The 13,809-nt window shown below is 39.7% G+C and overlaps 1 protein-coding gene across 3 annotated transcripts in view; it reads left to right on the top strand.

The window, feature by feature from the left end:
* The window catches only part of anxa6 (annexin A6), a 20,344-nt gene extending 6,535 nt beyond the window's left edge, over window positions 1-13,809 (top strand). Inside the window, exons 9-25 of one of the 3 annotated variants that reach the window (XM_061835392.1) lie at window positions 1,073-1,166; window positions 1,781-1,876; window positions 2,313-2,371; window positions 2,491-2,613; window positions 2,701-2,759; window positions 2,917-2,995; window positions 3,483-3,564; window positions 3,649-3,743; window positions 3,859-3,972; window positions 5,381-5,471; window positions 5,559-5,638; window positions 9,228-9,281; window positions 10,049-10,142; window positions 11,130-11,225; window positions 11,318-11,376; window positions 11,612-11,734; window positions 13,154-13,809. In XM_061835392.1, coding sequence (XP_061691376.1) covers window positions 1,073-1,166; window positions 1,781-1,876; window positions 2,313-2,371; window positions 2,491-2,613; window positions 2,701-2,759; window positions 2,917-2,995; window positions 3,483-3,564; window positions 3,649-3,743; window positions 3,859-3,972; window positions 5,381-5,471; window positions 5,559-5,638; window positions 9,228-9,281; window positions 10,049-10,142; window positions 11,130-11,225; window positions 11,318-11,376; window positions 11,612-11,734; window positions 13,154-13,213 — 1,458 coding nt within the window. In that variant the 3' untranslated portion in view covers window positions 13,214-13,809. Of the gene's footprint in view, window positions 1-1,072; window positions 1,167-1,780; window positions 1,877-2,312; window positions 2,372-2,490; window positions 2,614-2,700; window positions 2,760-2,916; window positions 2,996-3,482; window positions 3,565-3,648; window positions 3,744-3,858; window positions 3,973-5,380; window positions 5,472-5,558; window positions 5,639-9,227; window positions 9,282-10,048; window positions 10,143-11,129; window positions 11,226-11,317; window positions 11,377-11,611; window positions 11,750-13,153 lie in introns of those variants that run through there. The other 2 variants (XM_061835391.1, XM_061835393.1) reach the window with 2 other exon arrangements.

The raw sequence follows: 13,809 nt of genomic DNA, 5'->3' as shown, positions 1-13,809 counted from the left end.
TGTTGAACAGTTGAAGCTGTACATCTAGCAAGAATGGGAAAGAATTCCACCTACAAAACTTCAATGATTAATGACCTCAGTTCCCAAATGTTTACTGAATATTGCGAAAAGAAAAGGTGATGTAACAAAGTGGTAAACGTGACCCTGTCTCAGCTTTTTGGAACATGTTGCATGTTCTTAGTTAATGATTATTTGCTAAAAAACAGTAACGTTTCTCCGTTTGAACATTTAATATCTTGTCCTTATATTGTACCCAATTAAATATAGGTTGAACATGATTTGCAAGTCACTGTATTCTGGTTTTATTGTTCAACGTGACATCTCAGCATCATTGGAATTGGGGTTGGTAATTGGTAGACCGATATCTATATTTTAAACATTACTTAAGCCTTTATAATGTGCTCAGTGGTGAGAGCACTGGTTTGGTACACCAGGGGTTGTGGGTTCATATCCCACTGGGGCCTCCACTCCCTGAGAAGGGTTGTGTCAGGAAGGGCACAAGCTGAAAGAAACTTACTTTAGAGGCCCTGTAGCTCAGTGGTTAGAGCATTGGTTTGGTAAACCAGGGGTTGTGGGTTCGTATCCTACCGGGGTCTTCACTCCCTGAGAAGGGTTGCGTCAGGAAGGGCATCCGGCGTAAAACATGTGCCAGACAAATATGCACGTTCATCTGAGATGGCACGCTGTGGCAACCCCGAAAGGGACAATTCGAAAGAAACTCACTTACTTAAGCCTTTATAATGTGACAATTCTGAGTGGGAAACAATAGAGTTTCCAGAATTTCTTATGGGAAAAATTGCTTGAAATTGAACCAATTTACAGGTCCACCAGCACCAGAGAATACACTGTTTGACCTTGGAGGTATCTCTGTACTTGAAGTTTACACTGCCCTGAAACTTTGGGGACCCACCATTTCATCATTCATGAAACAAGAAAATCAGCTGCTTTCAATCCAATTTCTTTTTACGCTTGCTCTTTTAGCCTTGGGAACGTATACTTCTATTTATGACTGCACCGTAATGAAGTGTTTTTACAATCACGTCTTCTCTTGTCCTACTCGTTTCAACAAAAGGACCTTTATGCTGCCGGTGAAGAGCAGTGGGGGACAGATGAGGCCAAATTCATCATGATACTGGGAAACCGCAGTGTGACCCACCTCCGCATGGGTGAGCGCACGCAAGGAGAATTAACACGCACATGTGGCATTTAGAATTATTCAGTGTAACTCCAGACAGGTGTGATTTTTGTCTAAAATGTGAATTTGAGGCTCTACACTTGACTATATAAGATAAAAACTAATAAGGGCCTACAATAATAATAATTGGTGTGCCCCACCTCCTGCCCGATGATACTGTAGCTGGGATAGGCCCCAGCACACCCGCGACCTTTGTGAGGATAAGCAGCTCAGAAAATGGATGGATGGTATTATTTATATATACTGAACATCTAAATTTTTACTCATTCCTCCAATGTGACCTTAGGATATATTTACCTTTAATTCACATTTTGTTTAAACAGTATTCGCTTCCATTGAGTTGCACTTTGTGATTGCACTCTTAATAGCAACAGATATTTATTCTGTTAGTCGCTGGTCAATTGGAAATTTTGAAGCAAATTGTATTTTTTATTCCAGATCATTTATTCTTATTTAATGTTTCATTCTGCACTGAAGACAGTAGTGAAAGTAGAATACAGATGATTTCACTAACATGAGGAGTAATTGTGATTGCAATATCTATTGAGATGCATTCATAATGTACTATATGTCTTGAATTTGTAGTTTTCGATGCATACGAGAAGATTGCAGAAAAATCCATTGAGGAAAGCATCAAGAACGAGTTGTCTGGAGACTTTGAGAGACTAATGCTTGCTGTCGGTAAGGCACTGATCTTTATTTATTGAAAAAACTCTGTCAATGAACATTGTTGAGAGTAAAACCAAGAAAAATAATAATAATACTACATTAATTGTTACAGTTACATGTTGCTAATGTCACAGTTCATTGTTTTTAAAATTGTGTGAGACCCGAAAAATTAATAGAAAAGTTGATAGTGAGATTTTATTTTTTATTTTTTAGTATCTGAATTTTATTTATCTTGTAGTAACCGACCATTGATGTGTTATTGTTAAATGTCCTGAGTAATTCTGGGATTGTTTTGGACAAAGTGACTTAAAAGTAGTGCAGAAGTAGTGTGACACGATACAAAGCACAGATGATTCATTTGCAATATAACTACCGAAATACTGCAACTACTAAATGAACATACAGTATCATACTTTGAAGTTACAATCTCTCATTTGTTGTCTTGCAGTCCAGTGCATACGCAGTGTTCCCATGTTCTTTGCCAAATGCCTTTACAAGTCAATGAAGGTAAATATACAGCACACCAAGCACATGTCTCGTCATTCAGGTGAGACTAAAAGAAGTAAAACATTGGCAAAGTTAAACTGTTGTGGCTCCGCGATAAACCAGTTGCACTTCATCGCCAGGGTCTCGGTACTGCTGACAACACACTGATAAGGATCATGATTTGTCGCTCCGAAATAGACATGTTGGATATTCGCGAGTGTTTCAGGCTGGGATATGAAAAGTCACTTTACAACATGATCAAGGTAATGGAAAAGCAGAAGAGTCCGTCTTTCTATGAGTACATCTAAGTACATATGTGATATGTGCAATATTGTGCTTGCTGCAAACAGGATGACACATCAGGTGATTACAAGAGGACTCTGTTGAATCTATGTGGAGGTGATGATGAGTAAGTAAACGTATCATGTTAAATTACAGTAACAACCTGATGGGGGTGATAGAGCACAACCCCACAATCGAAGTGTCACGAGCCCTTCTGAAAGTGCTTCAAAGTGAGTTTGCCGCGATGCTCAGTGTGCTCTGTTGTATCGCACTGATTGTTGCAGTTTAGCTGGAGAGTTCTTCCCGGAAGCAGCTCAGATAGCCTACAAGATGTGGGAAATAAGTTCCATGACCAAAGTCAAGGTTCGGCCTTCCTTCTCGCTGCAGTTTCAGTTGTCGTTGGACGGTTTGGCTTGGCCTTGCAGTGATCTCCTGAATGCGGTGCTAACAAATGATCTTAATGCATGCTTTGTAAAAACATAGGCTACGATAGAGTCACCAAGTTGCAGTTACTTCATATTTTTGCGTTTCTGTCGTCTTGCTTTGCTTCATCTTGGAAGGCAAATGTCAAAAAGAGTCCAGCTTCCACAGTTTCTGACTAAAAAAAGTGCATTTTCAGTTCTCCCATTTCATTATTCGCTGTGACATGATCTCTAACAAAGATTTCAGTTTTACAAAAAATGTTAAATGCATGGTACCAATGTACATTTTTTTTGTATGATTCATATGCGTGCTTGCCGGTTTAACACGTCTATCTTTGTCAAGGTAAAGAATTGAAGCTTGTCTGACCTACAACCTCATGATGTGTTCATTAAACCAGAATCTAATTTGTTGCATTTCACATTACCAGCTGAGGCCAACAGTTGTCCCTTCAGCCAACTTTGACCCTGCTGCCGATGCACAAGCGTTAAGAAAAGCCATGAAAGGTTTTGGTATGTAACTTTGTTTTTTTACAGTTGAAACATGTATACAAAATATATAGACTAACTTTATTGTAATGCCATCATGTTCCACAGGAACAGATGAAGATGCAATTATTGACATTATTGCACAAAGAAGCAATGCACAGAGACAAGAGATCAGACAGACCTTCAAATCACTATTGGGGAGGGTAAGAAATGATTGCTGATGAACATATATATATATATTAACAACATAAATGTGTAATGTATGTGTAATAACGTAAAAAAAAAACGTTTAGAGTTAATTTGTGTCACTGATTGCAGGATCTGATAAAGGACCTCAAGTCTGAACTGTCAAAGAACTTGGAGAGACTAATCATTGGTCTTATGTTGACCCCAGCTGAGTTTGATGCCAAAATGATGAGGAAGGCCATAGAGGTGACGTCTAATTTCAAATGCATTTGCCCAAATCGGGAATAAATTCAGATAAAGTAATTAGCATTGATGGGGGTGCAAGAACAAATTCAAAGTTCTTTGATAAGTGCAGGGAATTGAAAAGGTTGGCAACACTGGTTTAAACTGTACAACACGATATAAACAATACATATACACATATAGGTAAGGCTGCTTTATTTATATTGTACATTTCATCCATCCATCCATCCATTTTCTGAGCCACTTGTCCTCACGAGGGTCGTGGTAATTCTGGAGCAAATTCCATCTGTCACCCTGAACTGGTTGTCAGCCAATTGAGGAGCACACATAAATAAACAACCATTCAGACTCACTATCACAATGTGTGCGCTAATGGTTGTTTGCCTGTGTTTGCCCTGTGATTGGCTGGCGACCAGTTCACGGTGTACCCTGGCTGTCCAGAGTTAGCTGAGATAGGCACCAGTATGTCTGCAACCTCAGTGGGGATAAGCAGAATAGAAATGGGATGGATGGATGGATTTTAAAGTGATTTAAAATAGTTAGTCAGCGTGAACAAAAAAAGAATCGTTTTTGATCTGTATTTAAAAACATTCAGACTTTGGGCTCATTGTTGGAAGCTTATTTCATTTGAGGAGCATATATACTGTGTGTGTGTATATATATATATATATATATATATATATATATATATATATATGTCTGTACATATGAAGAGTTTGTTTTCAAAACGAGACATAGGCATTTTTTTTCAGATTTACGAAACTCGCGCCAAAATTATCCATTCGGAGCTGGATAATTTTGGCGCGAGTTTCGTAAATCTATATATAAAATAGCTGGGATAGGCTCCAGCTCTCCCTTGACCCCTGTGAGGATAAGTGGCTTGGATAATGGATGGATGGTTATATACTATATAAATTGTTCTCTTTGGCTGTTAGGTCAACCAGAAAGTAGGATCTGTATCCATTTTCCATTTTTCCAGAAGACATTTATTGTCCCACAGTGGACTTTTTAAACTGCGGCTGTGGTTTATTAGTATTTTAATGGGTAGTTATTGCGATTCAGAGTCGATCAGAGTAACGGAGTAAAGTGAAGTGACATCGCCTCTTTCAGGTCAATGAGAGTACAATGCAACCACACCAGGTGGCAGCATGTCTCAGGAGTTCTGCTTTAATTCCTGATTACCCCTCATTGGTGTCAAAGCTTTCCTTCACTAAGAGAATTACACAGCAATTGGCAAAGTGCTTGAAGTCTCCTGTTACAATAGGCAATGCATTCACTGTTTGGCTTTGAACGTTACATTGCGCAGAAATCCATTTAGACTGTGTGTTGAAGTGAAACTCAAATAGTTTTGCTGCTCTCATACCTCATGAGACATATCCTCCATTGTGAGACTTTCCGGCCTTTTCCACAGGGCGCGGGCACTGATGAACACGCGTTGATTGAGATCCTGGTTACCAGGAACAATGAGGAAATACAAGCCATGAATGCTGCCTATCAGGAAGGTGAGTTTGTTGGTAGCAGTAATGACATTTTGGGTTCGGGATCATTTTAAATGTGATAGAGACTTAAATCTCATCTCAACTTCACAGCCTATAAGAAGTCTTTAGAGTCAGACATTGAGTCTGACACATCAGGTCACTTCTGCCGCATCCTCGTTTCTCTTGTGCAGGTAATATTCAATTACGATCCTCTCACTGGAATCAATATGCATTGCATTACATGGAAGGTGATTACATGGATTATGGAAGGTGTTTGGATCCCCTTAAAATTTTCCCTCTGTTATATTGCAGCCGTTTGATACAATCATTTGTTAATTTTATCCCTCATTTATGTACACACAGCACCCCATACTGACAGAAAAAAACAGAATTATTAACATTTCTGCAGATTTATTAAAAAAGAAACTGAATATCACACAGCTATAAGTATTTAGACCCTTTGCATTGATAGTTTTTTTTAATATGGGTTTCCGATCATTCTTGAGATGATTCTATACCTTCATTGGAAACCAGCTGTATTTGATTATACTGACTGGACTTGATTAGGAAAGCCACACACCTGTCTATATGTGACCTGACAGCACACAGTGCATGTCAGAGCAATTAATAATAATGAGTTCAAAGGAACTGCCTGAAGAGCTCAGGTACAGAACTGTGGCAAGGCACAGATCTGGCCAAGGTTACAAAACGAGTCTGCTGCACTTAAGTTTCCCATGAGCACAGTGGCCTCCATAATCCTTAAATGGAAGATGTTTGGGACGACCAGAACCCTAACCCTAGAGCTGGATGACCTGCCAAACTGGACAATCGAGGGGGAAAAACCTTGCTGAGAAAGCTAAAAAAAGAAGACAAAGATCACTGTGGCTGAGCTCCTGAGATGAAGTCTGGAGGTTGGAGAAAGCTCTAGATTAGAAAGTCAACCATCATTGCAACCCTCCATCGGTCGGGGCTTTATGGCAGACTAGGCCAGCTTCAGTGCAAGACACATGAAAGGCTGCATGGAATTTGCTAAAAAGGACTGAAGGCCTCCAACATGGTGGGAAATGAATTTCTCTTGTCTGATGAGACCAAGACAGAGTGTTTTGGGTTTAATTCGAAGCGGTATATGTAGAGGGAAACATTCACTGCTCATCACCTGTCCCAACAGTGAAGGATGATAGTGGCTATATGATGCTGTGGGGGTGTTCTTCAGCTGCAGGGACAGGACGACTAGTTGCAATCAAAGGAAATTGAGCCAAGTGCAGGGTTGTCCTGGATGAAATTGTTCAGGACCTTGGACTGGGCCGAAGTTTCCCCTTCAACAATACAATAGCTCTTAGCGCACAGTTAAAATAATGGAGTAACTTCAGAACAACTCCATGACTGTTGAAAAATCAGAATCAGCTTATATTGGCCAAGTATGTAACAACACACAAAGAATTGGTCCCTGATAGTTGGTGAAGCCCTAGTTCGACATACATGTTGAGTACGAAGAACAGAACAAATGAACTAACGAGAACAAAGGACAATAGTCAATTGACAGGGAACTTTTATTTCCTCATAAGAACTCACAGTGGTGCAAAGTTTTTTAAGGATGCAGTCTTCTAGCATTTAAAGCAGTTAGAGTGCCCATTGGAGCGATAGTCCATTGTAATGATAATTGTGCAAAGGGTGTCACGGTTTAAGGAGTGTATGCAGTTTAAAGTGACAAGTCGTGCAATAGTCTGTTGTAAATATTATTAATACTGTTTGGCCTGGCAGAGTGTAACAACAAAAACTCAAGGTAGAAAACTGGCAGCATATTGCAATGGAATTGTAGTTTTGCTGTTCAAGAATTTAATAACACAATTGTAAGAGGGGACTGTAAGACTTGGGGTCAACAATACAGAGGAATGGAGAGTGTGGTAAGGAAGTGAAGAAATGGGCCCAAGCAACGTGGAACAGTTGGCAGAAGGTGTCTGGTGTTCTATGTGACAGAAGAGTCTCCGTTAGGATGAAGGGCAAAGTTTAGAAAACAGGGTTGAGGCTGGCCATCATGTACGCATTAGAGATGGTGGCCCTGAAAAAACAACAGGAAGCGGAACTGGAGGTAGTAGAAATGAAGATGCTGAGGACTTCGCTTGGTGTGAACAGGTTGGATAGGATTAGAAATGTGCTCATTAGAGGGACAGCCAAAGTTGGATGTTTTGGAGACAAGGTTCGGGAGAGCAGACTTAGATGGTTTGGACATGTTCAGAGGCGAGAGAGTGAGTATATTGGTGGTAGGGTGCTGAGGATGGAGTTGCCAGACAAAAGAGTGACAGAAGAAAAGGTTGATGGATGTTGTGAGGGAGGAAATGAGGACAGTGGGTGTTAGAGAGGAAGATGCACAAGATAGGCTTAGATGGGAAAAGAAGACATGCTATGCTGACCCCTAACGGGAGAAGCCGAAAGGAAAAGAAGAATTGTAAGAGGGATGAGCTTTTGGAATGCCTGCTACTTTTGATATGCATTGATCAGTAGCACCTACCCGATGGAAGGAGCTAGAAGAACTTCAGGCCAAGATGTGGAGGATCTTTTGAATAGCCCAGCCAGAGCCCTGACTTAAACCCAATTGAGTAGCTCTGCAGAGACTTGAAAATGGCTGTCCACCAACATTTACCATCCAACTTAACAGAACTGGAAAGGACCTGCAAAGAGGAATGGCAGGGGATCCCCAAATCCAGGTGTGGGGAAAAAAAAAAGACTCATGGCTGTATTAGCTCAAAAGGGTGGTGCAACTAAATACTGAGCAAAGGGTATATAAATAAATAACCAACCAAACAAATAAACGCCTCTGGCTGTGTGTTATTTCATTTTTTTTTTTTTCATAAATTGGCAATTTTCAACAATTCTGTTTTTTCCCTCAACAGTATGACATTCCATGTGCACATTGAGGGGAAAAAAAAGGAACTTAAATGGTTTTAGCAAATGGCTGTGAAGTGAAAAGTTTAAGGAGGTCTAAATGCTTTTCGTAACCACTGTATTCAGACACAATTACTACACAATGAGGTGAAAACATTACTTTTAAATAATATTGATCATCGTTATCTAGTCGTGGGTATTCCACTTATCTATTTTCGATAGTGATTGTCCTCACAGGTGAGCAGGAAGAGGAGAAGGAGAAGGCTTCCAGCCAATCGTAGGGCACATATTGACAAACTTTTACACTTTTCTTACCTGTAGACAATTTAGAGTCTTCCTTTAACCTAACATAGATGTATGTTTTTTGGAATGTGGAATTTTTGGAAGTACCCAAAGAAAACCCCCGCAAGTATGGGAAGAACTAACAAACCCCACACAGGAAGGCCATGGCTGAAATTAGAACCAAAAACTCTTGAGGGAGAAATGACTTCCGCTAAACCACTATGCTAACAATGGTTATTCCCTTTTGAAACTGAGAAAAGATTTCACAGTGACAAAAATTCCAAGGAAAAGACCATCACAACCCAGGTATTATGCAAATTGTGGCTTTGAGCAGAATTGGCATAATTTATGTAAGAGCAATATGATGAGTAAGTGGTATATAGCAATTCCTTTCCACCATTTCCACATTCTCTTCAGGGAGGACACCATCTTACTATAAACTTTCTACATTGTTTATCCATGAATGGGTTACGAGAACTAAGAGGAATAATGGGTCACCCATCGAGAATGACAGGAACATTTTATTCTCCATTGAGACATGGTGATGTGGCAAATATCTTTTGTTGCCAAACATTACTGTGTGATTACACAATTTTTCGTTTCCCCCCTGCTTAGGGTGCAAGAGAAGAGGGCCCTGCAGATTATGAAAGGGCTAATACAGATGCTCAGGTGAGTAAAGGTTTCTCACAGAATGGCTCTAGAAACGTACAAAAGTACAAGTGCCATACAATAATATCCATCCATCCATTTGCTGAGCTGCTTATCCTCACAAGGGCTGTGGGAGTGCTGGAGCCTATCCCAGCTGTCATCAGGCAGAAGGGGTTCTACACCCTGAACAGGTTGCCAGCCAATTGCAGGGCACATAGAGACAGACATTTAAATAGAGAAAACAGCTATGCTCTGATTGATCCTTGGCAATACCAAAAGAGGGGAGGATATTTTGAGGTTTAGGCTTGTCCTCCGCTCACGTACACTTGAATTGAAATCTTCATCACTCGTGGACATTTTGGCCACAACGTCTACAAGCGTTGCATTTCATTCACAGTTGCATTATAAATTCTGAATATAGTTAAGTGTTGTTGTTGTATAGCACGACATACTGTATGTATGCTTTACAGGCTATTTTTATGGCTTGTCTGCAGCTAAGCTTACTTAAAATGTAGAAATGTGGTAATGCTGTTCAGTTGAGTTGGTGGGTGGGTACAAACCACAAAGAGGCCAGGTAGTTGAATGTTGAATGACGAAACTATGTCGCAAGGATATTGATTTTAACTCATCTGTTTTGCAAGCGCTATTCCGTTTATTATATAAAAACTTAAACCATGTCACAGACTCACTCTAACCGTTGTTATGCATAAATTAAGTTCGAAAAATTTGATTTTGGCAGCATCGGACCTTTAACTATTTGTAGCTATTGCTCTGCTTTCTATAAACAGGAACTTGCCGATGCATGTAATGCTGAATCTGATGACAGAGTAATGAAGTTCATGAGTATTTTGTGCACAAGAAGCTTTGCCCATCTAAGGAAAGGTAAGGCATATGTAAAATTTTATTCATATGCCATAATCCCTCATTACATCATGGTTCATTATTCCAGATTCATTGCATCATGAATTTCTGTTTAAAAATGGTCAGTTTGTTTAAAAGGTTCATCCATCCATACATTTTCTTTGCCGCTTGTCCCTACAAGGGTCGCGGGGTATGTTGGAGCCCATCCCAGCTGTCAACAGGCAGGTGGCGGGGTACACCCTGAACTGGTTGCCAGCCAATCGCAGGGCACATGCACTCACAATCACACCTAGGGACAATTTAGAGTGTCCAACTATGTTGCATGTTTTTGGGATATGGGAGGAAACCGGAGTGACCGGAGGAAACCCACGCAGGCACGGGGAGAACATGCAAATTCCACACAGGCGGGTCCCGGATCTAACCCGGGACCTCAGAACTGTGAGGCCAACGCTTTCCAGCTGATCCACTGTCCCGCCTTAAAAAGTTCAACATTGTGCAAATTGACGTCCTGCAGATCTCTGATGCAGTCAGCTCGATAATCAATTCTACCAGATAACGAAAACGTACTGACTACCTTATTCGTTTGAAACACAAGCCACAGTCAGAGTTTTATGAAATAAGTTCCAAAATACCAACCTTAGCCTGGTTAACTCGGGAAATGGCCTGCATGAACTGCTGTTCACGTCACTCAACGAGGCATGTCTAGTAGGCGTGTACTTGTGTTATATGTGTGAATGGTGATCTCAAGTGGAAAAATAATTTACCTGCAAATGTCTCAGTGACATATAACATATTGTTATTGGAATGCACGTATGAAACTTATATATATGAACATGATTAATAATTGGTGAGTGCGTCACAGATTTTATTGATAGCGAAGGTTTTCTGGAACATAACCCCCGTGATGAACAAGTGTTTACTGTACATTAGAGCTATGTTATCTATGTAGTCAGGGCTCAAGAGTGCAAAGTGGTTCAGCGTTGGTAAGATAACTTGCTGTTTTATTAGTTTTCCAGGAGTTTGTCCGTTTCTCCAACAAGGACATCGAACAGATCATCAAGAAGGAAATGTCAGGAGATGTAAAAAATGCCTTTTATGCCATAGGTAATGCAAGAATTTTTGCAATAAACCATCACTGCTTTACAGCAACACTTGCCTCCGGGACTTCACTTGATTTTACTCTTTCTTCTTTGCAGTCCGTAGTGTAAAGAACCAGCCTTCTTATTTTGCAGACCGTTTGTACAAAGCCATGAAGGTATGCACGGTGCATTGGGTATGATGACACATACACGTGGCCTAAATAGTAAAATAAGGTTAAAATAGTTTAGTGATGGTGCATGATGTAGCAAACTATGTTGTTAATAGCCTTTCATTGTGGACTGGGGCACAATTATGCCAGAACAGAAAACATTCCCAAGTTTAGAGAGGTAGGGTGCAGATAATTAGCATTAAAATCAAAGTTGATATCTGTTGTAATTGTTTGTGTGCAGGGTCTCGGCACGGACGACAGAGCGCTGATCCGGATCATGGTGTCCCGTAGCGAGATTGACCTTTTCAACATTCGAAAAGAATTCAAGGAAACGCAGGACACCTCTTTGCACGAATTCATCAAGGTAGAGACAATGATCGTAAGTCTTCTTCCATGGTCACTAACACTCTCCTCCCCTCCCCTCCGCTTTGTTTTGTTCTGTTGCATCGTGTGAGAGTGAGTCGCACAGTCGGCAATGGATCAGAGCGATCTGTAACTTCCTTGTGATGGACTGAGGGTTTGTGGCTTTTCTTAGCACTTTAGGAATTCCCCTTCTATACTCAACTTCCTTTCTCTATCTGTTTTGTGATTGGCTGTAAACTGTAGCGACAGGAAGTACCCAGGAACATTTCTATAGTATCTTCCAAATGATATATGACTGTGGCCTTTATGCAAACTAAATAAACACATGGCATCATTGTGGGTTTGCAAAATATTTTATGAAACTACTTCTAAATAGTGCTGTATATTATGCAGCAGACAAGAGTTATTGTGTGAAGGCTTATGTTGTGTGGCTAAATTGTTGGCCACACTGGCATCAAGCAAACACGACTATGAAAGTGAGTACTTTGGGTACTTTGTTCATATTTGATAGCTCACTGTCCACAACATTTAGTCTTTTCTTTTTCTCTCTTGCATGCAAATAGCATGAGTTTCTACTGTTTATAAATGGCAAATGGCAGCAGTACATCAAATCCAGGCTCACTTTTTTCGAAAGCCCTCTCATTCCCACACAGGATATGAAACCTCTACACAATCCTATTAAAATGTCATAAAAACTTTACAGGAACAGGTGACCCTTTTGGGGGGTTAATGGGAGATGCTTTAAATTGTTCCAAGTGTGGGCTTACTCCAGTTTAACATGAGAGTTACTGACTTGTGCAACAACATTATCTGTTATCTTTACTCCAAATCTCTACAAGATTACTTTTTTTTTCCCAGTGGAGTTGTACACATTATGGCTCACATTAATGTGTCCATAAATGGTACTTTTCTATATCATAAAAAAATAAATCATTATTTGAACAGGGATGTGTAAGCCTTATTGTAGCTTGTTAGTTTTAATTACTTCACATTAAAAAAAAAAAAACAATAATGTTATAAAATGGTTGGGGTATATTTTCCGGTCCATTGAAAGCCATAATAAATACTACCAAAGATTAAAAAAAAAGCACCACAGTGTAGTATATGAATAGTTACGGGTTAAAGGGTTTTGAAATGTTTCATAACAGCTATAAACTATTGTTTTAGAGCTTTTTTTACTTCTTAGATATTGTTTTTTATTAATAAATTTATGTTAATTTACCATTAAAAAAACAGTTTACCTTTTATTTGTTGATCATTTCTTGACTGTTGCCTTGGTGTTTACTGTATGTTCCTCATTAGTCTTCTTCCTGCATGCAGGGAAAATTTTGTCAATGTGTGAGAGTAGTCATAATAAACAGATATGCATGAATATTCTTCATGTATATGAATACTTTTTGTACTCCCCTACTTTTCTCAGGGTGACACATCAGGAGATTATCGGAAAACCCTGCTCGTGCTCTGTGGAGGGGAGGATTAAAGAAGGTGCATCTCCAAAGCCACGGTGACAAGGCCAACCGCCAACAGGACAGTGAATGTGTGGTGGTCACCATCCGCACACCCAACAGCTGCTACTTGTCTGCCAAACTTTGCTACCCATTAATTGCCCACATCTTTAAAGTCAATTTTCTGGTCACATGGAAGATTCTCTGTCAAGACATTGCATTACTTTTTTTTTTTTTTTAAATTATAGAGCTATATTTGAAGGCGCAGCAATGCTTCCTAGAGACACAAAGCTATTGAATCAACCACTGTGAGTATGTATAACTCAATAAAAATCAATATTATCTGGCGTCTTACATCATTGCAAGTAATTTTGTCAAATTTCCCTAACGTGTATTCCCTTTTCGTCACATCCAGTTTGTAGAAAGAACAAGCACCTAGATTTGCATATTAGCAGGAAGTTAATTAATTTATTGTTGATGCTGTCACAATGACATTGTGGTGAACAGAACAGGAACTATTTGCCATGAGGAAACTCCCTCTAAGTCACATACTGTAACTAACTGTAATGAAGGACAAAGAGGACAAGAATTCACAAACAAAATAAAATAAATAAAAACAATTATAAAGATC

The sequence above is a fragment of the Syngnathoides biaculeatus genome, chromosome 11, assembly GCF_019802595.1.
Source record: "Syngnathoides biaculeatus isolate LvHL_M chromosome 11, ASM1980259v1, whole genome shotgun sequence".
Lineage (NCBI taxonomy): Eukaryota > Metazoa > Chordata > Actinopteri > Syngnathiformes > Syngnathidae > Syngnathoides > Syngnathoides biaculeatus.
Note: the sequence above shows the minus strand (reverse complement) of the source record. Positions and strands in the feature narration are given on the sequence as shown.